At 45.3% G+C, this 25,711-nt stretch overlaps 1 protein-coding gene across 3 annotated transcripts in view; it reads left to right on the top strand.

The window, feature by feature from the left end:
* ical1 (islet cell autoantigen 1-like) overlaps nt 1–25,711 on the top strand; it is a 44,166-nt gene that overhangs the window by 1,109 nt on the left and 17,346 nt on the right. For all 3 annotated transcript variants that reach the window (XM_084335778.1, XM_084335777.1, XM_084335776.1), the window contains exons 3-8: nt 1,892–2,042; nt 14,224–14,296; nt 16,674–16,797; nt 19,473–19,671; nt 19,851–19,976; nt 24,047–24,145. In XM_084335778.1, the coding sequence (XP_084191904.1) occupies nt 1,892–2,042; nt 14,224–14,296; nt 16,674–16,797; nt 19,473–19,671; nt 19,851–19,976; nt 24,047–24,145 (772 nt within the window). The remainder of the gene's footprint in view (nt 1–1,891; nt 2,043–14,223; nt 14,297–16,673; nt 16,798–19,472; nt 19,672–19,850; nt 19,977–24,046; nt 24,146–25,711) is intronic.

The following is a 25,711-nucleotide window of genomic DNA, read 5'->3' as shown; positions in this document are numbered from 1 at the left end:
TTGTTTATTCTTTTTACTTTTGTTTACTGTATGAAGCACAATATCAGCGGGCTCATATACAGAACCAAGCATTTCACTGTAATGTACGTTATATATATGTGACAAATAAAACAACTTGAAATGGAAGAACTGTTATCATCAGTTACATTTCATGCTAGGAGTAAGTGTTTGTCTGGAGAATTACTAGACTACTGAAAGTAACGTTCCCTTAGTATTAAGCGTGGTCTTTGCAGGTATTTTAATGGGTTATTATAAGTCTTAAGGTTTGGGGATAGTCCCCTATTTAATCACAACAACAAAGCTTTTACATTCTCTGTCGTTACTGTAAATGGCAGACATCACTGTAGGCCCTACTCGCTACTCCTAGGGGCCAAAAATAAAACCTGATTGAAATTAAAGTAAAGTATTTTAAGGTACTCAAAGTTGTTGCATAAAGAAAGAAAAATAATTTCCAGTCGCTAGAGTGAATGTAATTAGTTACTTTCCACCTCTGCTTATTGGTCATAGCCTATAAATGACACATACATTACTGTCCACATCAGCACATTATATATGTTTCCTTAAACACAAGAAACATTTTGATGATGAAGTTGATGGGTAGTTTTGTCAAAAGACTTGTTTTGCGTTAAGTCGTCAACATCATAGATTTCGACCCAGTTATTATCAGACCCCTCCCTTCTGTCTCAAGTACAGTAAAATGTTGCTCAACTCCCGTTCTCTCAGAATGGTGGCCGATGAATCATAGTGTGTACGTACCAGAGACAATGTTTTCTTAGTTTGAAACGCTCCTCCATAAATACCCCATATACCTTCATAAATTCTTGTCCCGTAGACCAGGCTTTTCCAACCTTTGCATCAGGGTTTTCTGGTTTTCAAGTTCCTTGAAAAATTCCCAATCAAACAAAAATTACTGTAATATTAGGATATTATTATTATCACATTATTACATTAAAGGTTTTGTTGGCCTTTCCTCCTAACCTCCAATTTGGTTGTTATGCCAATTAATTCCCTCCTGGTCGGTGCTACTGTTCCTATGGTCAGACCTGGTCAGACACTAGCCCTATGTCTGACCCAGCTGGAGGTACCGCTGATACCGGGATTTGAACCCTGGGTCTCTGTGGTGGTAGGTGAGTGTTCAGACCTCTACACTACCCAGACGCTCCAGGATGCGGTGGTGGTAGGTGAGTGTTCAGACCTCTACACTACCCAGACGCTCCAGGATGCGGTGGTGGTAGGTGAGTGTTCAGACCTCTACACTACCCAGACGCTCCAGGATGCGGTGGTAGGTGAGTGTTCAGACCTCTACACTACCCAGACGCTCCAGGATGCGGTGGTGGTAGGTGAGTGTTCAGACCTCTACACTACCCAGACGCTCCAGGATGCGGTGGTGGTAGGTGAGTGTTCAGACCTCTACACTACCCAGACGCTCCAGGATGCGGTGGTGGTAGGTGAGTGTTCAGACCTCTACACTACCCAGACGCTCCAGGATGCGGTGGTGGTAGGTGAGTGTTCAGACCTCTACACTACCCAGACGCTCCAGGATATAATTGTTCTGACCTGAAAAACCACGTCTTCCAACAGCTGAGTCGACGGCACAGAAGCCATTGTGAAAGCCTGGCAGGTTGTCTATAAATAGATGCTTTTGCCCCCGATTTGGAAAGTAAAAATCGGTAGCCTGCAATGTGAACACATGTCCCAGTGACCCCACTGTCGATGTCTTTTAGTGGGCTGGTGGACATTTTGTACCTCATTATGAATCACCTGTTGGGGAGGGGGGTGGGATTAACCCCTAGCTGTCCAACGGTGTCTGTGTGTCCCAGCCGGAAACGACTGGAGCTCGACCAGGTGAGTACGTCACAGACCTTGAACTCTGCCACGTCTCGGTGCCCAGGTTCCCAGGGGACCTGCTGAGTGACAGCTCGGTGATGGCCCGCATGCAGAAGAAGTTCTGGAAGACCAAGCAGGTGCTCATCAAGGCCACGGGCAAGAAGGAGGACGAGTACGTGGTGGCCTCGGACGCGGACCTGGACGCCAAGCTGGAGGTACGCGGCGACTGTAGTGGAAAGTAGCCCGAAGCTGAATAACTTACTCAGTCACTCAGAAGAGACCTGGTTAGTACAGTTTATTAACTCGGTCAAAAGTATCGATACAAAAATAGTCAGAGTATGGCTGGATGACTCTCGACGAGGTGACTAGCTGGGACGCGTCTATTCGAAAGGCAACCGGTTTATGCTTCCGCGTTCGCGTTTTGCGCTCTGATTGGCCACTGCTGTTTCTGGTCGCACCAATCGTGTGACGGCAAGTTCTTTCGCCGGTTAAGCTTAGGCACTCTTTCGAAGTTAGAGTTTGTCTTTAGAGCAGGGCGATAGAACGCCAGCCCTGATTCCAAACTCTAACCTTAACCAACTTCGAAAGAGTCGCCTAAGCTTAACCAGTGATAAACTAGGCGTTAGGTTGTTTGCTGCTGGTCGAGGCGGAAATGGGCGAGTCACGCGATTGGGCGCACATGTCACATGACCAGAAACGTCAGTGGCCAATCAGATTAGCAAAACGCATAAACCGGTTGCCTTTCGAATAGACGCAGCTGGGACACCCGGAGTGAGAGGACCCCCACTGAATGAGGAACACCTTGAAACGGGAGACGGTGGGGGTTCAATGGACTGAACATCTGGGGAAGGTGAAGGACTGGGGGTTGGGTAGATAGGAAGGAGAGATGAGAGAGAGGAAGAAATGGGAGGGGTGAAGGAAAGATGGGTGAGAGGGGGGGGCTTATCTACCACAACGACTGAAGACTTCTTGAGTTTTTTCACACTAAATGTACTAATAGTGACAATTGACCGCATGGTGCTAGAAGGCTGCAGTGTATCACTCAGCATCTCCTGCACCGTTGTTTACTAGGGGCGGGATAGAGCTTTGATTCTTGGTCACGGTGCGATTTGAAATTGATTCTCGATTTTGTGACGATTATTAAGGCAATTTGATATATTAGATTCTAGATTTATATGAACCTTTGTGTTACAAAGCTAGCTTGTATATTATCGTGTGATTCTTTCCGTTTGCAATTTATAGTTCTGAGATCGTGAGAAAGTTGAAACCATATCGCAGAAAATATATAGATTTTTTTTTTAATCTTAGGTGGTGGAATCTTATAAAATATTTCTACCATCAACCCTAATGACTTGGGACAGCTAGTCATTAATCTCTATTCTATCTACTGTATGTGAATCCCTGTTATGTCACATGTAGGGTTCTATCGGCCGTAGGTTTGGGAGAGGGTGCAGCTCGAGCCTCCTGCCTCCCCCGCGTAGCTCCCATTTCACAGCTGCCAGACAGGAGAATTCACCGTGGTCTGAACGGGCAGAACCCGGTTAGCGGTGACTCTCTCTCTCTCTCTCCTGTGAGACGGGGGGCCTGCTACGGTTTCCCCCGAAACTCCGGGGGACAGACTGAGAGGCCTTTGTTCCCCTTCTGGAATAAGAGACTCTATTCTGTCAACCCCCCCCCCCCCATTGTCCGTCACTCCATCCTCCCAGAGAGACCGAGGCAGAAAGATGGAGAGAGAGAGAGAGAGGTTTGGAGGAAAGGGAGTGGGACAGAGCTGAGGATTGGAGATGGGGAAAGAAATACAAAACGAGTGCTGAGAGAGAGAATGGAGAGAATCACTCATGGAGAGAGAGAGAGAGGGGAGGGGTTGGAGGGAAGGGAGAGAGATAATTGGGGAAAGGAGAAGAAATGGAGAGCGAGAGAGAGAGAGAGAACCCTGACATTTAAAAAAGAAAAGAGAAAGGGTCCTTATCTCCCTGTTTTCATATCGGTTGGAACAGAACTCTTCCCTTGTGTCTGTCTGTCTCTCTCTCTCTCTCTCTCTCTCTCTCTCTCTCCTCCCCTCCCCCCCCCCCCCTCTGCAGACTCCTCCCCTCTCACGGAGGCTGTAGTCAGAACCAGGGCGCTCTGCCGAGAGCTCCACGGCAACCACTGCAGCAGCACAGATTAGATTCTATTAAGATGTACACCTGCGGGCCGGTGGGGGAGGGGGAGGGGGCCGGTGGGGGAGGGGGCGCAGACACTCTGCTGCTATCATAGTTCCTCAAGGGTTTTTATCTTCACACCTCTATACATTCAGGTCCAGGTTTTTGTGTCTTTGCATCGTTGAGTGTGGTTTGGATATCCCCTCTGCTCTCTCTCTCACTCCTTATGGTTCACTGTATCGCCGCGTTTTCAAGCCTCTCTCTCTCTCTCTTGCCATCCAGTCTCGGACAGCGCTGTAGTGGAGAGGTAGCGTTTCACGCAAATACCATTTTTTATTTGTGGTGGCCCACCACCATATCGAACGGGGCCCACCACAAATCAATGTCCCAAACTTGATAGGAAAACGTACAAATGCATCTTTTGTTGGATGTACACACAGTACTTTGACTGTCTGTGTCCCATCCCTCCCAGTGTGTCTGTGTCCCATCCCTCCTCCCAGTGTGTCTGTGCCCCATCCCTCCCAGTGTGTCTGTGCCCCATCCCTCCCAGTGTGTCTGTGCCCCATCCCTCCCAGTGTGTCTGTGTCCCATCCCTCCCAGTGTGTCTGTGCCCCATCCCTCCCAGTGTGTCTGTGTCCCATCCCTCCTCCCAGTGTGTCTGTGCCCCATCCCTCCCAGTGTGTCTGTGTCCCATCCCTCCTCCCAGTGTGTCTGTGCCCCATCCCTCCCAGTGTGTCTGTGCCCCATCCCTCCCAGTGTGTCTGTGCCCCATCCCTCCCAGTGTGTCTGTGTCCCATCCCTCCCAGTGTGTCTGTGCCCCATCCCTCCCAGTGTGTCTGTGCCCCATCCCTCCTCCCAGTGTGTCTGTGCCCCATCCCTCCTCCCAGTGTGTCTGTGCCCCATCCCTCCTCCCAGTGTGTCTGTGTCCCATCCCTCCTCCCAGTGTGTCTGTGCCCCATCCCTCCCAGTGTGTCTGTGCCCCATCCCTCCCAGTGTGTCTGTGCCCCATCCCTCCCAGTGTGTCTGTGCCCCATCCCTCCCAGCGTGTCTGTGCCCCATCCCTCCTCCCAGTGTGTCTGTGCCCCATCCCTCCTCCCAGTGTGTCTGTGCCCCATCCCTCCCAGTGTGTCTGTGCCCCATCCCTCCCAGTGTGTCTGTGCCCCATCCCTCCCAGTGTGTCTGTGCCCCATCCCTCCCAGTGTGTCTGTGTCCCATCCCTCCCAGTGTTCCGTCGTCGCCACACATATTCTAAACACCTTTGGGAAACACTTGAGGCTTTATGTTTGTTATTATTGGTTTGTAGAAAGGTCAGTTGTCATTACCATTGCTCTCGGAGGCAAAGAAGGGAATGGGGCAACAGAGAGGGACTATCTGGCTTCCTGTGTGTGTGTGTGTGTGTGTGTGTGTGTGTGTGCAGGTGCATATGTGTTTGTCTTTCTGCCTCCAGATTGTTAATTGCAGATTACTAATGATGACTCGGGTGGATGGATCATTACACTAATGACATGTCACTAAATCAAGACCAGTGTTCCTCTCCTGACCTCTCCTCTCCTGACACCTCATCTCCTCTCCTCTCTCCTGACCTCTCCTCTCCTGACACCTCATCTCCTCTCCTCTCTCCTGACCTCTCCTCTCCTGACACCTCATCTCCTCTCCTCTCCTCTCCTGACCTCTCCTCCTCTCCTCTCCTCTCCTCTCCTCTCCTCTCCTCTCCTCTTTTCTCCTCTCTCCTCTCATCTCCTCTCCTCTCTCCTGACCTCTCCTCTCCTGACACCTCATCTCCTCTCCTCTCTCCTGACCTCTCCTCTCCTGACACCTCATCTCCTCTCCTCATCTCATCTCCTCTCCTCTCCTGACCTCTCCTCTCCTGACCTCTCCTGACCTCTCCTCTCTCCTGACCTCTCCTCTCCTGACACCTCATCTCCTCTCCTCTCCTGACACCTCCTCTCCTGACCTCTCCTCCCCTCTCCTCTCTCCTGACCCCTCCTCTCCTGACACCTCCTCTCCTCTCCTCTCCTGACACCTCATCTCCTCTCCTCTCCTCTCTCCTCTCCTCTCCTCTCCTGACCTCTCCTCTCCTGACCTCTCCTCTCCTCTCTCCTGACCTCTCCTGACCTCTCCTATCCTCTCCTCTGTCCAGAGGCAGTCACCTGTACAGAACAAGAGATGTGTTATCTGTTATTAGACCAGTGTCAGGTTGTCTGACTGCTGATAATGTAGTCTGGCTTAAGGCAGTAGCCATTTAGACTGGGGTTAATCAGTAACTGCAAGCACAAACCATCTCTCTCTCCGTCTCTCTCTCTCTCTCTCTCTCTCTCTCTCTCTCTCTCTCTCTCTCTCTCTCTCTCTCTCTGTCTTTCTCTCTCGCTCTCTCCGTCTCTTTCTCTCCGTCTCTCTCTCTGTCTCTTTCTCTTTTTCTCTTCTTTCTCTCTCTCTCTCTCTCTCTCCTCTGTCGAGAGTCTTGATTATCTGAGTATTTGCTAGAAGCTTCTGACGCATAATTTCCTCCAGGTTAGACTTGGTCGTGGTCTGAATCAGAATACGGTTTATTAAGTACTTCATACACACAAGGACTTGGTCTTAGTGTGGGCTGACACAAGGACAAAAACAACACATCTAGGATCATCTCTTTTCATTGGGCTGAACTATTTATTATTAATAGAATCGCCCCTTGGTTGATGATTTGACTAATTGGTTGTTGAAGGACTTTATCAGTAGATTTGCCATCTTTTAGCAGATTTCTCCTAGTAGAAGGCAGATCTTAGTGCACTTTTATGCATTTTCAATTTTCTTTTCTTAAATCCTTTGCATATTATTTATTAATATATTGTTTTTTTATGAATTCATCAATTCTCATGTAATGTATCCTTGAAATTGTTTTTACTTTAAAGGAAAACGCCAACATTTTGGGAAATTCGCTTATTTGCCATCTTCCCTGGAGTTAGACAAGAAGATACATACCTTTGTTGTCTCTGTGCGTGCGTTAAGGCCTCTGCATGCTACAGCAAATTCAAAGCAACTTCAACACAACATCGACAAAGCAACGGTGTTGCAGACACATTACCTTTATGCTTCTGCAAAATCAACGCGCAGCCTATGATGCAACAAAATGTACCCCGGATGTGCGGCTAGAGCGCGCCCAGCCCGCCTGAATACTTTGGGCAGCCGAAGGTGCGCACTCTAGCCATTACAAACGGATTTCCCTTCTCAACCATACATCGTTAGTATAATAATAGCCCTGTTTATGTTTGTTTTCGCTTGTGTTCTTGTATATAGTGTAATATCAACCCAGTCCATCCCCATTGTTTCCCCAATCTCCTTCCACGAATTCATCGTCATAATGCTATCCTTGTAGTCTTTAGACCCGCTATTATATAAATGTTGGTACTTTCGGACCTCCTCTGCAATACGTTCCTGCATTTGATTCATTTTAAACAAACAATTAAACAAGTGTAATGAAACAATACACTAGCTATCGAGCTCCTGTCAGAAAGTTTTCTTTTGGTCTCGAGCTCCTGTCAGAAAGTTTTCTTTTGGTCTCGAGCCAGGAACACTAGAAGTGACAGACAGCCCCGCCCCCATTCACTACCAACCAATCACTGCTACGCAATACCAACGCAACGGGTCTTTAGATTAGATTTTGGACACAGGTACGCAACGCCCAAGCAACACAGTCTACAAGACTGTCTGCAACAAGCGCGCTGAAATCGCGCCGATGTTGTGTTGAAGTTGCTTTGAATTTGCTGTAGCATGCAGAGGCCTTTAGGCTTAGGGAACGCCCGCTCCGTTAGCTTAGCTTAGCTTCATCACTGGAAGTGGGTCAGACTTGTTCCCTACAGTGCCCTACAGTCACGAAATACACTCCAAATACAACTCCAAAACGTTCCTGTAAACATGTTGTGACCTGTGTATTTACCACGTGGAGAAATACAAAATTATTGAATTTGACAATTACGTTTTCTAAGCAAATATACTCTGAACAATTTTTTGCCGAACCACTCCTCACCGGGCGCAGTCAGTGATTTCACGCATCGCAGTGATGCTTTCTAACGTGACGCCGTGTTTGTTTACATTCTCATTTAATTCAAAGGATCCAAACCGATTGAAGTTTATGGATACCATGACTTAAAATCCTCTTACTTTGACGTTTAAAAGCCTCCCCAATTTAGAAAACAGTATTCCCATGGCTGGTGTGGATATGCTGCACGCTAACGGAGCTAACCAACAACCGGACACTCAAGCAGATAACGAGGGTAATAACTTCCGGTCGGGGGGTTCCAAAATAAAAGAGCGACGTCTATAGCAGCGGAAATACGTTTATTTTGTACATTATCTAACGTTAACACGAACCTAAACTAACTTTAGGTTAGTTGTAACGTTAGTTTAGGTTAGCTTATTTCGTAGCTAGTGTGCCAGCTATCTAGAGCCTATTTTCACTGTGCGTCACGATGTTTGCCGAGCTATATCTATATTCTATATTATAGCTATGGATACAATACTATGGTCATTTGACAGTAACTATCTTCTGTCCAAGATGCAAAAAATAATAAATTTTTTCATGAATACGTTCGCGCATTATCTCGTGGTGAATATTGTATAGTTTCAGAATGATCCCGGCTAATTCCAGAAAGCTGCGTAATGGGGCGCTATGTGAATTCTGCTAAAGTCGTCTGCGTTTTTTGCCTGGACACGCTACTATTCCCAAATCAAATGTATATAATGGGTACTTGTTTCATCATGAATGCATCAATGGGGGGGGGGGGGGGGGGTCGTTTTTTGATTATTTGATCGTCAGTAACGGCTTTCGTTTTGAACACCACACACGCTGATCGGCCTGATTGGTATGAAATCATTGTAGGATCAAGTTGGAATTGACGTCGGATGTTCTTTACCTTAGATCGGGCTTATTCCAAAAAGAATGATCGCGATTTCCAGTATTGATGTCCATCTGGTCCTGGCCATAATGTGGCACAACTTATCCATCGAGGGGCATTGGACGCATTTCCAAGTGATCGTGTGAACTGCTAGACTTGCCTGAACCAAAATTCTGCGCCCGGAGGGTTTTAGATGTAACACGCGGTCTGGAACAGGGTTTCAAGCATTCTCGATACTGCTGCCTAGCAGGTTTTGGCCGGTACTGCACTTTTTGGGTCTCTAGATGGCGTACACTCATAACATATAGGTCCGTGAGTGTAATATTGATATTAAGATCGAATAAAAGAAAAAACTATCTAAAAACGTATATATACGTTTATGGCGCTGAAACGTTGGCGAGCAAACACGTATATATACTGTACGTGGTTGGCCGTGAAAGTGTTAATGGTAAGAGTGTAACTTTAAATTCTACAGGCTGAATGAAAGTGGTGTTAAGAAATGAGCCCCTGAGAGTGTGCTTCATACAGTAAAAAAAAGTTATTAAGAAGTAAGTAAAAATTCAAAGATACACATCTTTGCCACATAGCTTGGCTACAAACATAACCACTGCAAAGTTATAAAAAAAAAAACAAGAATCTCAAAGGACAATTTTGGACACAAGGGTTTAAGCTGGCAGGGAAAGCCTATTGAGGTGGGTTCAGTTTACAGCAGGTCCTATAGCCAGTCTGGAAATACAAACAAGGTGATGGATAAGGTTGCAGGGGAACACAAACGGAGTCGGACATGTAGAGGTCACTGCGTTAGGAACTTGAGAAGTCTTAGGGGTTTGTTAATTATGTTATCTAAGCTCGAGCCCTAACCTGAAGTGTAGTATTGAGGAAAACTGCCCTTCTAAGGTTTCTCTCCTCCACAGGCTTTTTTCCTATTGCTAGGTTTTTAGTGAGTTTTTCCTTAACCTTCGCTCGGGTATGTCTGGGAGTGTTGCATTTATTTATTTTACATTTCTTTTGGATTTCATGGTGGGTTTTTTGTTCTTGATTTATTGTGATGTTTCTTCTTGACTTGTTTAAAGAAGACTTGTCCGGCCCATGGGGGGACATTAACTCATTGACCGCCACGCTGTTTTCCCATCTCTACTCAATGGCACCAGCGTTATTGACCATTTTAGCGATGTTTGCGGACCCATCGTGTGTTCTGTATTATAGCTATGGAGACGATAGTATGGCTCATTTGACAGGCATTGTTCATAGTCCAACACTGACTAACCAGTTAATTTCTACAAACTGTAGTTTGTGCGCTATTCCATGCTAAACATCGCCCCTAAACATCGCCCCTTTCCAAAATAATCCAGTAACAAATACTTCCAAATCAAAGGTATATATCTCCTATCCTCCGTGAGATAAAGACTGGTAAAGCACTACGATCGAAAGTGTGAATTTCCGGTGTATGTACTTCCCCTGGAAGCTGCCTCCGAAGTCCGAACGGACCAAACATTTCCCGAATCCTGTCGGCAAACACGCTAGAACGTCCCGGTCATGTAGTAAATTCTTCAGGCAAAGCCGTTGCAGTGGCTTAAACGAGGAAATATTGTGCACTGCACACGTTTCTATAATTGTTTTGTCGAAAACCGGAAAGCCTGTAGCCGGTACTTCCTGTACTTCCGTTTTCACACTTTAGGAGGCATATCTTTACCAGCCTATAGGTGCTGTCTGAGGCCCCCTTGAGAGCTGGGGTCGATCCGATAGGACAAGAGTCTATTGTGGGCTGTTCATGATGAGTGGATTTCTCTCTCGTGATGGTGGCGGGTTCCACTAACTCCTGTGTTCCACTTCCTCATTCCACTGTGAGCCACAAGCTTCCCTGTCCTCTGGAAACACCAGCTGAAATGTATTAGTGGTTAGTTCTGGCTACCAGTGTACACAAGCGCACTCATTCCCACACATGGAAAAATCATATCCCTCTCATTACTAACATTGACAACTATTCTATTCCTCTCGTTCCTAACAACTGTGATTCACTGAAATGACTTATAGAACATGTAGTGCATCTGAACATCATCATTGATTTGCCATCTTTTAGTCGACTTTTTCATCTTGATTAGTAGACGGCAGATCTTGGTGCACTTTAATACATTTGCAATTTTCTTATATCCTTGTAATTCTTTGATTTTGAAAATGTGTTTTACGTTAATTTTAAGATTATCTTTGCTTTCTGCACGCTCAATCCAAAATCGATATCTGCCTTTTTTAAAACCCAAATGGGGCTGATCCTGATTGAAACTGTCCCATGTATGGTACAGATGGGCCCAGGCAGGGGAAGCCTATTGAGGTCAGTTCAGTTTAAAAAAAGCTAGATGTGTTTCAATTTTGGGAGTTAAATTGTGGAATAGCCTTAGTGACGGGTTGAAGTTGTGTACTTCTCAGGGGATATTTAAAAAGGCCCTAAAGGATAAAATAATTCAGGAGTACAGTTTTGAGTAAAACATCAAAACAAAACAAAGTTTTTCTTTAAAAAAAATGTTTAAATAAAAATTATATCTTGCAGCATATTTAAAAAAAAAATTATCCACTTTTTCTCCTTATTTTTCTCCCATCCCAATTTCGCCTCGCCAATTCTCCCTTCAATTCTCCCCTCCCCTGTCTCGAACGTTGCTAGACCATGCCTCCCACTGGTCGGCTGCAGTGAGGACCAAGCCTTGCATCACATGTCCCCTCCGGTACACGAGGAGGCAGCTGTCACATCTTTTCACCTGAACAGCGCAATCTCTCAGTGGCGAGGAGTAACGCGTGGGAGGCTCACGCTGCCCCCGATACTTCCTGCTTCTGCTGTACAGGCGCACCAACCCACTTTCCCACCCCTAACACTGCCAATTGTGTTAGTATGAACGACCAGCCAAGCCGGTAGCAACACCGAGAGCTGGGCTCGAACCCAGCATCTCCTGCGTTAGTGGCGAGCGCCTTGCCCACTGTGCCCCTTAGCCACCCCCAAGTTTTCTTTCTTATATTAAAGTATATTTAGTTTTTAAGAATTGTAAAGGATAGGCAAAAATAAGCATGTGCTTCAGCCTATTCCTTTTTTTGCTTATTGAGTTTGGATTTTGTGTGTGAGCTTACTTTGAATATGTACATTTGCGATTTTTCTTTTTTTCTTTTTCTTTTGAAAGTCCACACACGTGTGTTTTTGATTGATCTGTAAACAAAGACAGAAAATAAACTATTCATCATCAGTTTACAGCAGGTCCTATAGGTCTGAAAATACAGTCAAGGTGGTAGATACGGTTACGGAGAAACACAAACAGTGAGACAGAGATATCTAGTACTAATTGCGCACACTTAACGTTAAAGGAACACGCCAACAATTTGGGAAATTAGCTTACCGTCTTCTCCAAAGAGAGACAAGAAGATACCAGTTTCCTCTCTGTGCGTTCAGTAGAAAGCTATCTGGCTGCACGTTAGCCTAGCTTAGCACAATGAATGGAAGCGAACATGACCGGTTAGCCTTCGGGAGAGGTGTTAGTTGGACAATGCCGAGGCTAACTGGTCATGTCCGCTATCTAATTTCTAATCTAAGCTAATTTCCCAAAATGTTGGCGTGTTCTTTTAAGAATGTTAACATGCAGTGCATTGAAGATTATCATCGAGGTGCATTGAATCAACTGCAAGCTCCATCTGTCATATATATATATATACACACACTTTATACACTTATATACACAGTCTTCCCAGCTTCCACAAATCATCGATACCATAGTGGAAGAGTGCACACAGCCTTATATTTGCTACATTATAACTTGCCATCCCAAGTAAGAATCTGTTTGTAAAACACATGCACACACACACGTCTGATGCATTCTACTCTACCCTCCGAGAATCTCTCTCTAAAGCACGCATGACACACACACACACACCCTCTCTCCCATCCTCTCTCCCATCCTAAGTGAGCATCCCTCTCGAAAAGTCATCCGTCAGTAAGCCCTGAGTGGGCTCCCAATCTGTGTTGCCATGACCATGAGAGAGGGGGAGAGAGGGAGAGGAATTAATCCTGACATTTACATATATATTTTTTAAGGGTCCTTATCTCTTTCCAATCAGAGAGTGGAGGGTCGTGATTTAAGTGTGTGTTGTTCTGTCTTTCATTTCCCCCTGATTACCACAGTCAGCCTGGACTGACTGCTCTCCCAACAGACAGACACACGGGGATACATACAGGCAGACAGACAGACAGACAGAGACACAGACAGGCAGGCGGACAAAAATGTGAAAGAATGTTTGTTCAGAATATGTTGCGCTAAATGAACGCGCCTGCACGTTAGCCTAGCTTAGCACAATGCATGGAAGCGGACAGTGCCGGTTAGCCTTTGGGAGAGGTGTTAGTTGGACAATGTCTAGGCTAACCGGCACTGTCCGCTTCCATTCATTGTGCTAAGCTAGGCTAACGTGCAGCCAGATAGCTTTCTACTGAACGCACAGAGAGGAAACTGGTATCCATCTATCTTCTTGTCTCTCTCTGGAGAAGACGGTAAGATAATTTCCCCAAAATGTTGGGATGTTCCTTTTTAAAGGGATAGTTGTGATTCCTGGAACCCGAGCCCTTGTTGCCTCCTCACGAACCATCAGTGCAGTAGAGTCCTGTGCTGTAACTCACACAGTGCACACGCAGTTGATTTTCATGGGACTACGGTTCCAAACATCTGAACTATCCATTCTTTTACTGTAATTAACTGTAAGTCTCCACTTTTTTTGTGTTTCTGTATATTGTGTGTATGTTGCATGTGTGTTGTTTGTATGTATATTGTGTGTATGTTGTGTGCGTGTTGTTTGTATGTATATTGTGTGTGTGTGTCTATATATATTGTGTGTATGTTGCCTTCGTTTTGTCTATATGTTGTGTGTGTTGTACATTTATTGTGTGTATGTTGTGTGTGTTGTATAAATATTGTGTGTATGTTGTGTGTGTTGTAAATATATTGTGTGTATGTTGTGTATATATTGTGTGTATGTTGCCTTCATGATGTTTGTCTATATTGTGTGTTGTAAATATATTCTATATATATTGTGTGTATGTTGCCTTCATGATGTTTGTCTATATGTTGTGTGTGTTGTAAATATATTGTGTGTATGTTGTGTGTTGTATATAGATATTGTGTGTATGTTGCCTTCATGATGTGTGTCTATATGTTGTGTGTTGTATAGATATTGTGTGTATGTTGCCTTCATGATGTGTGTCTACATGTTGTGTGTCTCTCTACAGTTCTTCCGCTCGGTCCAGTCCACCTTCATGATGTTTGTCTATATGTTGTGTGTGTCTCTACAGTTCTTCCGCTCGGTCCAGTCCACCTTCATGATGTGTGTCTATATGTATGTTGTGTGTGTCTCTACAGTTCTTCCGCTCGGTCCAGTCCACCTGCACGGAGCTCCTGAAGGTCATAGAGAAGTACCAGCAGAGGATCTCACGTGAGTCACGTCCAGAACCTGTTCACCATCATAGAGAGAGAATCCAGCTTCCGTATTGTGCAATAGGGTAAATCTGCAGTGCCGAAGAGCCCAATGTCTGGGCGGGGCATCAGGGCCTGTACCGTGCGGTGCACTACTGCGCATGCGGATGGGGGTGGGGGGGGGGGGGGGGGGGGGGGGGGGCTCTCTCGCTCTCTTGCTCTCTCGCTCTCTCTCTCGCTACGTGTTACTGGTTATATTATTATATATTACTATTGTATTATGCACAATCGTTGCGGGCAAGACCCCCCGCATTTCATTGTATACTTGTATGCCGTGACAAATAAAACTCTTGACTTGACTTGGTGCGACATTAGCGTGATATACAGATATAAGAATCTAATCTACTCATCTAATCATGACATTTATGACATACATGACATACAGATATACAGTACTGTTACATTTGTGATTGATTGATTGAACATTTTATTAACAGATTGCAGAATGGGTACAATACAGTACGGCTCAATACACACAATTGTTAAGGGGCTGCAGACCAGAAAAATACTTTCGTCTTGTTTATATCAGGGTCCCCCATTTTCAATTCATCATAACATATGACATACAGATAGACAGTACTGTTACATCTATGACATTTATGACATACCAGATCTACAAATAATAATTAATAATAATAATAATAATAATAATAATAATAATAATAATAATAATAATAATAATAATAATAATAATAATAATAATAATAATTGTATGTATTGAGCTGTACTGTACTGTACCCATTCTGCAATATGTTCATTAAAGTTTTCAATCAATTCAATCATATACAGTACTGACAGGCGGTTAGGTGGCCGAGCGGAGATTGCGTTCGTCACCAACCCCGGAGCTGTGAGCTGGATTCGCCTGTTCGAATCCAGCTCACAGCTCCGGGGTTGTCACCAGCTTGGCTGGCCGTCCACACTAATACAATTGGCTGTATTAGAGGGTGGGAGAAGCTGGCGGGGTGGGTCCGGGTCGTTGTAAACAGCGACTCCTACAGTTCGGTCGGGGCGCCTGCTAAGCGCGGATAGGACTTGAGGGGGATAGTGTGATCCTCCCACACGCTACGCCCTCTCAATGAGAATCCGCGCTGCCAGGTGAAAAGAAGCGGTGATTGGCTGGACGTGTGTCGGAGGAAGCACGTGGTAGCCTCCACTCTCCCAGATGATCTGACTGTGGGGGGTAAGTGCGCAGCGACCAGGAAGGGACTGGGAATTGGCATACGACTAACATTGGGATGGGAGAAAATCGGAGGAAAATGGAGGGGGAAAAATATCATTTTTATTTAAAATATACAGTACTGACATAAAATCAGTTTTTCACATTAGGATCTAACATCCCAACAGGCCACCTTGTTTATGGTTTGTTTCAGTTTTAGTAGAATGTGAAAGACATTAATGACATTGATGTGACATACTATAAAATCTGTTTCTTTACAGTGCAATGAAATAGTTCTGGATTACTGATTACAAAGGCATCTTTACCTTCTGTTTGGTATCCACAGTTTAAAACTTGACAGTCTTCCCTCTTGTCTGACACCCACTCTTAATGGTTTATATGGTATACCGTATATCAGTAAACACAATGGGTTTGATAAGCAATTGTTTTGATAAGGACCCCACAGAGATGCAAATATTCAAATCCCGGTATTTTCTGTGTGGAGTTGGCATGTTCTCCCTGTGTCTTTGTGGGTTTCCTCCAGTTTCCTCCCCGCAACTGACTGTGGTGTTTTACAGTTCAGACCGATCTGGTACAGTAGCTCTGACTGTGGGGTTTTACAGTTCACACATACACAGCCTCCGTCAGAGGAGAGGATAAAGGCTCTGTCGGGCAGCTGACCATTATCTCCTCCATCACACACCGATGACCCGATACACATTCCACACAGGTTCAAGTTGAAGAAGTTTAATTTTAATGTACTGAATAATACAGGTACTTAAATGAATGTTCAATTCATCAAGACATTTAGAGACATACAAATATACAGTACTATGTAAGAAAAAAGCATCGGGAGCTCCAGTAGCTCACCGCGTATCTCGGCGCTATTTCTGCGTCGGGAGGAGCCGTGCTGCGTCACGGTTCTGGTTGACTCCGAGTTCGATTCCCGGACCCGCCGTCATTTGCCGAATGTCTTCCCCTGTTCTCCCTCCCGTTTCACTCTACAACTGTCGGTCATGCTTGACCAGAAAAGCGATAAACGATAAAAAAAAAGTAAAAAAAAAAAAAAAAAAAAAGCATCAAGTCATGTTTATCATTTTGGTCAAACATCCATCTCATTTTAGTAGATCCTGTCCAATAACCTCCCTCCTCCTCTTCCTCCTCTTCCTCTCCGGAGCAGACCTGTCCCAGGAGGAGAACGAGCTGGGCCTCTTCCTGCGCTTCCAGGCCGAACACGACCGCACCAAGGCCGGCAACATGATGGAGGCCACCAGCAAGGCCCTGTGTACCTCGGCCAAGCAGAGGTCAGCGGACACAGGACACAGGACACAGGACACGGGACACGGGACACAGTAGACAGGACACAGTAGACAGTAGACAGTAGACAGTAGACAGTAGACAGCAGACAGTAGACAGTAGACAGTAGACAGTAGACAGGACACAGTAGACAGTAGACAGTAGACAGTAGACAGTAGACAGGACACAGGACACAGTAGACAGTAGACAGTAGACAGTAGACAGGACACAGGACACAGGACACAGGACACAGTAGACAGTAGACAGCAGACAGTAGACAGCAGACAGTAGACAGTAGACAGTAGACAGGACACAGGACACAGTAGACAGGACACAGTAGACAGTAGACAGCAGACAGTAGACAGCAGACAGTAGACAGTAGACAGTAGACAGGACACAGTAGACAGTAGACAGGACACAGGACACAGTAGACAGTAGACAGTAGACAGCAGACAGTAGACAGCAGACAGTAGACAGTAGACCAGGGGTCAGCAACCTTTTTGACATGGAGTGCCTGTTTGAAATATAGTTGTAACTAGTGTGCCTCAACAATATTCCATGCATCGTAATATTTTTTTCTCATAATCAGTTCTTTTTAATGATAATTTTTACATTATTACATCATTATTGTTATTGTTATTATTAACAATATTATTATGATGGTTGTATCAACCCTAAATCTGAGTTGGGGGGGGGGAATGCAATGCAGACAAACAGCTGCATACAGTGCGACCATTTCACTCACATTTGCCCATTCATTTTTGGACACATCACACACCATCGGTGTGTGTACTGTACGTGTGCTGTCATAGCTCCACCTACAGGCCTAATGGAGAACACCAGGAGAACACCAGGATGTGAATGGAGGGTGAATGTGAGGTATATCGTGTAAATAAGTTTTGATTGATCGCAAGACTACACTGTAAAAAAAAAATTATTAGTTACCAGAACTTACAAATATTGAGTTCAGTTACTGTGCATTAAGGTTTTCAGTTTTCAATCCATAATAAGTTAACAGAAAAATAAGTACACAACCACATTATTTCAACCTAATAAAACTATGTTTATTGTCATTGTTTTAAGAACACAAGTTGACTTGGTAATACTCACATTTTGAGTAAAAAAATTGCTTTTAACATGTGCAATGTTCAATGAAATAGAAAAATAAATAATACAATTTGTTGATTAATCCCACTGGTCACAATGGTGACCGTAATAATGTTTTTGTTATAAGGCTCTGTTATAGTTACTGAATGATGTAGCAATGTATTTCCAGCTAAATTGAAATAATAAACAAATAAAGGGTCTCAATTAAATATGTGGAAGTAAAAAGAACCTGTGGGAGGATTTCAACAAGATAAATGCGACAACAGTGCAAAATAGTTCACTATAATATTTCAAAGCAAAAAAAAATTTAAATAAAAAAAAAATTAAATAATTTTTTTTTTTTTAGTGCTGCCCCCTGTGCCTATGCAAATGCCCCCGCGTGCCTATGCAGGCACGCGTGCCTAGGGTTGCCTACCCCTGCAGTAGACAGTAGACAGGACACAGGACACAGGACACAGTAGACAGCAGACAGGACACAGTAGACAGTAGACAGCAGACAGTAGACAGTAGACAGTAGACAGTAGACAGCAGACAGTAGACAGGACACAGTAGACAGTAGACAGTAGACAGGACACAGGACACAGTAGACAGTAGACAGTAGACAGGACACAGGACACAGTAGACAGTAGACAGCAGACAGTAGACAGTAGACAGTAGACAGTAGACAGCAGACAGTAGACAGTAGACAGTAGACAGTAGACAGCAGACAGTAGACAGGACACAGGACACAGGACACAGGACACAGTAGACAGGACACAGGACACAGTAGACAGGACACAGGACACAGTAGACAGGACACAGGACACAGTAGACAGGACACAGGACACAGGACACAGTAGACAGGACACAGGACACAGGACACAGTAGACAGGACACAGGACACAGGACACAGGACACAGGACACAGTAGACAGGACACAGGACACAGGACACAGTAGACAGGACACAGGACACAGGACACAGGACACAGTAGACAGGACACAGGACACAGTAGACAGGACACAGGACACAGTAGACAGGACACAGGACACAGGACACAGTAGACAGGACACAGGACACAGGACACAGTAGACAGTAGACAGGACACAGGACACAGGACACAGTAGACAGGACACAGGACACAGGACACAGTAGACAGGACACAGGACACAGGACACAGGACACAGTAGACAGTAGACAGGACACACCGATACACATTGGTATCGAAATCCAACGACTTGCTTCGATACCGTCGAGGTCATTCAATACCAAATGTCGATACCAAAGTATCTCATCTCATGAGCCTCAGTGAACCAATAGGCACGTTTGTTCAAAGATAAGTAAGACGATTGGCGATTGGCTGTCTCCTCTGTTCAACCGATCCAAAATGTGTCAAATCTTCCGATTGGCTCACACAGTACATAACTCTGCAAAGTAAAGTATTAAGGGTTCAGCACAGGCATGCTTTTGAATTTTTTTTTATCGTTTTGGTATCGATCTCGACTCCCAGGTATCTATATCGGTCGATACACAAAATGTAAAAAAAAAATTTAACATAGAACTAAAGTATAAACTATCTCCACACACGCTCTTGTCAGGCTGGCGCTGTGCCCTGCGCTCCACCGCATGCATCAGGAGGTGGAGACGTTTCGGCGGAGGGCCATCGCCGACACGCTGCTGACGGTGGGGCACATGGAGAGGTCGCGCACGGAGTACAGAGGGGCCCTGCTCTGGATGAAGGACGTGTCCCAGGAGCTGGACCCAGACACCTACAAGCAGCTGGAGAAGTTCCGTAAGGTAAGGGGGGGACCGTGTGTGCGTGTGTGTGTGTGTGTACATATAGGACCCAAGCGGGCTTGAGCCCCTCCCTTTCGCCCTCAGGAGTTAAAAAGTGCCCTTTCTTTTGGCTGGTGTTAATTATATTACATTTCTTTATTGATGTCCCTCTCCCTCTCCCTCTCCCTCTCCCTCCCCAGGTCCAGGCTCAGGTTCGAGGGTCAAAGAGTCAGTTTGAGAAGCTGAAGAACGACGTCTGTCAGAAGGTGGACATGCTGGGAGCCAGTCGCTGCAACCTGCTGTCTCACTCCCTCTGCACCTACCAGGTGAGCTGTCTCACTCCCTCTGCACCTACCAGGTGAGCTGTCTCACTCCCTCTGCACCTACCAGGTGAGCTGTCTCACTCCCTCTGCACCTACCAGGTGAGCTGTCTCACTCCCTCTGCACCTACCAGGTGAGCTGTCTCACTCCTTCTGCACCTACCAGGTGAGCTGTCTCACTCCCTCTGCACCTACCAGGTGAGCTGTCTCACTCCCTCTGCACCTACCAGGTGAGCTGTCTCACTCCTTCTGCACCTACCAGGTGAGCTGTCTCACTCCCTCTGCACCTACCAGGTGAGCTGTCTCACTCCTTCTGCACCTACCAGGTGAGCTGTCTCACTCCCTTCTGCACCTACCAGGTGAGCTGTCTCACTCCCTCTGCACCTACCAGGTGAGCTGTGTCACTCCCTCTGCACCTACCAGGTGAGTGACTAAACTGAGTCTCACTCCCTCTGCACCTACCAGGTGTGTGACTGACTGACTGAGTTGGGTGGTGGTAATGGCTATTAACCATTTCCCCCCACAAGGTTAAATCTGATTGACCCAAAGACCACCAGGCACTATGGTCGTGGACATGTTTCTGATGCCTGGTTAGTGTGGCAAATATTCACCATTTTAGGTTGAGAGAAGATGCGACTTAAAACAATTTGACCAATTGATCTCAAACCCCGCCCTCTCTTCTTGATCGTCCAATCGCAACTGTGGACTTCCCTGTTTGTCCCAAGGAAACTATAAACGAAGGAAGGGTCATCATCACGTCAGTTATATGCTCTACTTGGTGCCAGACTTTGGTGCCAGTTTGATTGAAGCCTGTATTAAAAATATACAAGCTATCTGAGGAAATATATCATCAACCAATATATCAAATGTTAGCTAGTTAACAATGCAACACATTGCAGATGATTCTGACATCCGAGGTGATGACCTGTTTAAATGACGGATCCTAAACGAGGAGGCGGCCGATCCCCTTCAACTCGACGTCGGCCGAACTGAACGACTCCACACTTGGCACCGACTGACCAGGGTTGTCGCGGTGATGTGGAATTTCCCACGACTAAATAAACTCATGACAACAACACCGGTATTACCGGTCACACCATTTCACACAATGGCGCTTGTTATCTGTATAGAGCGCTCACTTTGATCTGACGTCATGCGGCTGCGTTGAACCGCTGTGTCTGTCCGTCTACGTGTTTTAATACATTTTTAATGATGTGTACTCTTGTGTACTCTGTAGATACAAGTCGTGTACTCGGTAGATGCAAGTCGTGTACTCTGTAGATACAAGTCGTGTACTCTGTAGATACAAGTCGTGTACTCGGTAGATGCAAGTCGTGTACTCTGTAGATACAAGTCGTGTACTCTGTAGATACAAGTCGTGTACTCTGTAGATGCAAGTCGTGTACTCTGTAGATACAAGTCGTGTACTCTGTAGATACAAGTCGTGTACTCTGTAGATACAAGTCGTGTACTCTGTAGATACAAGTCGTGTACTCTGTAGATACAAGTAGTGTACTCGGTAGATGCAAGTCGTGTACTCTGTAGATACAAGTCGTGTACTCTGTAGATACAAGTCGTGTACTCTGTAGATACAAGTCGTGTACTCTGTAGATACAAGTCGTGTACTCTGTAGATGCAAGTCGTGTACTCTGTAGATACAAGTCGTGTACTCGGTAGATGCAAGTCGTGTACTCTGTAGATACAAGTCGTGTACTCTGTAGATACAAGTCGTGTACTCTGTAGATACAAGTCGTGTACTCGGTAGATGCAAGTCGTGTACTCTGTAGATGCAAGTCGTGTACTCTGTAGATACAAGTCGTGTACTCTGTAGATACAAGTCGTGTACTCTGTAGATACAAGTCGTGTACTCTGTAGATACAAGTCGTGTACTCTGTAGATGCAAGTCGTGTACTCTGTAGATACAAGTCGTGTACTCGGTAGATGCAAGTTGTGTACTCGGTAGATGCAAGTTGTGTACTCTGTAGATACAAGTCGTGTACTCTGTAGATACAAGTCGTGTACTCTGTAGATACAAGTCGTGTACTCTGTAGATGCAAGTCGTGTACTCTGTAGATGCAAGTCGTGTACTCTGTAGATGCAAGTCGTGTACTCTGTAGATACCTGAACACCTGTACCACCGACTACCACGGCAAGCCTACTTGGCACCAATGTGCGTTCTCACGCTATACAGTGATTGATTGATTGAAAACAGATTGCAGAATGGGTACAGTACAGCTCAATACACACAATTGTTAAGGGGATGCAGACCAGAGAAAGACTTTCGTCTTGTTTACATCAGGGTCCCCCATTTTCAATTCATCATACATGAATTGACATGATGACCCTTCCTTCTTTTATATATATATATACCTTGGCTGGTCTGAGGGAAGCAACAATTGTGATTTGGAGGATCAAGAAAAGAGGGCAGGGTTCGAGATGGGTCAATTACCTATTGTCAGTAAAGGTTGGGAAACTATGTGTGCAAAAATAAACATTTGGCCACACTCCTATGCAGAGCTGTCTCTATGCTTGTACGTCACAGCGTTGCTAAACACAGGCACCAGTTTATACCAAGTCAGGACATCCGCAATCAAATTGAGTTTGAAAGAGAATGCGGCTATAACGTTGAATTGGGTGCATACTGAGTATTGCTAATAACCAAAAGTGAAGCTTGTCTGAATGGTTATGCAGTGATGTAGTTATCAGAAAAAGAAACAGACTATTAGTGCTTAGTCTTTTCTGCGTAAATGTACTTCCGGTTTGGGCAGAGATGGCCAGATTAGATTAGATTAGATTCAAATGTTTTGTCATTATACAGCAAAGCACAGTACAACGAAAAAGTAATTGTGCTAATCGCATGTAATCCCAGAGATGATACCTGGGACCAATGTTCCCTCTACTTAATTTTTTGGTCTGAGCAAACACTCAAACCTCCTGAGCAGACATCAGCAACTACTGAGCAACATACGTCACCTGCCGATTAACCGGTTAGTTGATAAGCGGCGGTTTGTAAAAAATCTGAGAATCTTAATTTCCCTCAATGTCTAACATAAAAATCTACACACTGATGAAGGCCGGATGGCTGAAAACGTTTTGTGCGTTATACAACTTGTGCATATTAAAATAAAATAAAAACAACGACTTTCCTCGAGTGCGGTCCCTACTCCATTTTTGTAACTTAATTAATGTTGGACTACACACCTGTCTGAGCGCAGTGGTTACCCCTTTTTCTACTAACATAAAAATCTATACATTTTGCTGATACACAGAAATAATACAAAAATGAATCAAATATTTATTTGACCATTGATTGACGATGCAGAGCAAAGTCCTCCCTCCCTCTCTCTCTCTCTCTCCCTCTCTCTCTCTCCCTCCATCCCTCTTCCTCCGTCCCACTCTCAGCGTTCTGTGCAGATGTGACCTTTAAACAAATCATCAATGGAGGCCACGTGGTGACGCTGTGTTCCACTGTTCAACACACTGTCAGTTAATAGATGGGATGCATATAGATCATGGCTGGTAACAATACTAGGGTTAAAACACATAGCAAGGGGGCAGCTGGGTAGCGCAGTGGACTAAGCACTCGCCTACCACCGCACCACTCTGGGATCGAATCCAGCTGTCAGCGGTACCTCCGGCTTGGTCAGTCGTCCCTACTAACACAATAGGCAGTGTTAGCGGGTGGGAAGCCGGTGGGGTATGTGTCCTGGTCGTTGTAAACTGCGACTCCGACTGGTCGGCCTGTTCAGCAGGGAGGGGATCTGGGGGAAATAGCGTGAACCTCTGCACGTGTTACGTTCCCCCAGTGAAACTCCTCGCTGTCGGGTGAAAAGAAGCGGCAGGCGACTCCACATGTATCGGAGGAGGCATGTGGTAGTTCTACACCCTCCCCAGGCCAACAGTGGGGCAATGTGCGCAACGACCAGGAAGGGAGTTGGCATAATGACTAAATTGGGATTGGTGAAAAAATACAGAAAGCCCAAAAAGAAAAACACACAGCAGGGGGTGGTTTCCTGTCACCAGACGGGTTGTAGGTTATCATGAATGAACATGTTCTTCATTCTTTTCCCCCCCAGACCACCCTGGTCCATTTCTGGGAGAAGACGGCTCACACCATGTCCGCCATCCACGAGGCCTTCCAGGGACACGTCCCCTACCAGTTCACCACGCTCAAGGTACCTAACCCCCTTCCTAGTGCCCTCGACTGGGTAGTGGCCCTTCAAACCGGACCTACAAGGGATAGGGGTTGAAACCTTTCGGTTGAAATGGGACACCCCTCGTTTGGTCATCGGTAGTAATTGGTCGGAGATTGGCGAGGCATATGGGTGCTGTAGTAGTTACCATGGAAACCAATAAACCTAAATATATGCCTTTTATTTGAACCTAAATATGCAATTGAACTGATAGATACACAACATGTATTTATTTATGTTAATTTAATTGTGTTGATGTTTCCATTTCTGCTAAATAAGTATGTACATTTTGTTTGGTTTGGTAAACATTGCACTTAGTCTATCAGTGTACTGTATGTGTGTAGGGGCAGGTACAAATAAGAATTTTCTTCTTCCTGTTCCTTTCGGCCATGGAATTTAGTGGAGCATATTAAGTGAACTATATGTAATGTTGGACTGTAACAATTCCATGTACGAATAAATAAAAAAGATTACGATATAAAACAGTCTCTCAAAGATTAAGTTAAAACATTTACCTTTTTATTGGTTGTAACTAGGGATGTCCGATATTATCGGCCGACCGATATTATCGGCCGATATCGGCAGTAAAATGTGATATCGGAAAATATCGGTATCGGTTTAAAAAAAAAAAGAAAAACAATAACAATATTTGTTATATATATATCCAGTGAAATTATTAGTTACCTGAAATTATTCAGTTTTTTGGGGGGGGAAACCCTGCATATATCGGTATCGGTTGATATCGGTTGATATCGGTATCGGAAATTAAGAGTTGGACAATATCGGAATATCGGTATCGGTAAAAAAGCCAATATCGAGCATCCCTAGTTGTAACGGTATACGAATTAAATAATCTATACCTCCATCAAGGATTATGAACCTACACAGTACGGTTTGACTGTAATACTGTAACTGTTTTGATCTTCAATGGGCTACAATGAGGGATAATCACAGACAGAACCTCACTCTCCAGCAGTGACTCTTTTTTCTTTTCTTTTTTTTCTTTTTTCTCCCATCCCAATTTCGTATCGCCAATTCTCCCCTCCCCTGTCTTGAACGTTGCTAGACTATGCCTCCCACTGGTCGTCTGTAGTGAGGATAGAAGCCTTGCATCACGTGTCCCCTCCGGTACACGAGGAGGCAGCCTGTCGCATCTTTTCACCAGACAGCGCAGACTCTCAGTGGCGAGGAGTAACGTGTGGGAGGCTCACGCTGCCCTCGATACTTCCTGTCTCTGCTGTGCAGGCGTCACCCAACCGACCTGTAGGAGTCGCTGTCCACAACGTCCAATCCCCACCCATCGACTTTCCACCCGCTACCTCTGCCAATTGAGATAGTATGACGACTGGCCCAAGCCGCAGGCAATGCTGACTCGGGGAGTCGAGACCGGAGTCTCTTGCATTGGTGACGAGCGCAATCTCCGCTACGCCACCCAGCCGCCCCCTCCTGTAGTGTTTCTAATGGGAAGGAGACGCCCTTGAAGCTGCATTTAGATTTAAAGGTCACTAAAAGTGTCTGGAACCGAGACCTATACTAATTAAATTCTTC

The sequence above is a fragment of the Notolepis coatsorum genome (assembly GCF_963971535.1).
Source record: "Notolepis coatsorum genome assembly, chromosome: 1".
Taxonomy (NCBI): Eukaryota; Metazoa; Chordata; class Actinopteri; order Aulopiformes; family Paralepididae; genus Notolepis; species Notolepis coatsorum.
The sequence above is the reverse complement of the archived record's forward strand: the minus strand, read 5'-3'. Positions and strand labels throughout refer to the sequence as shown.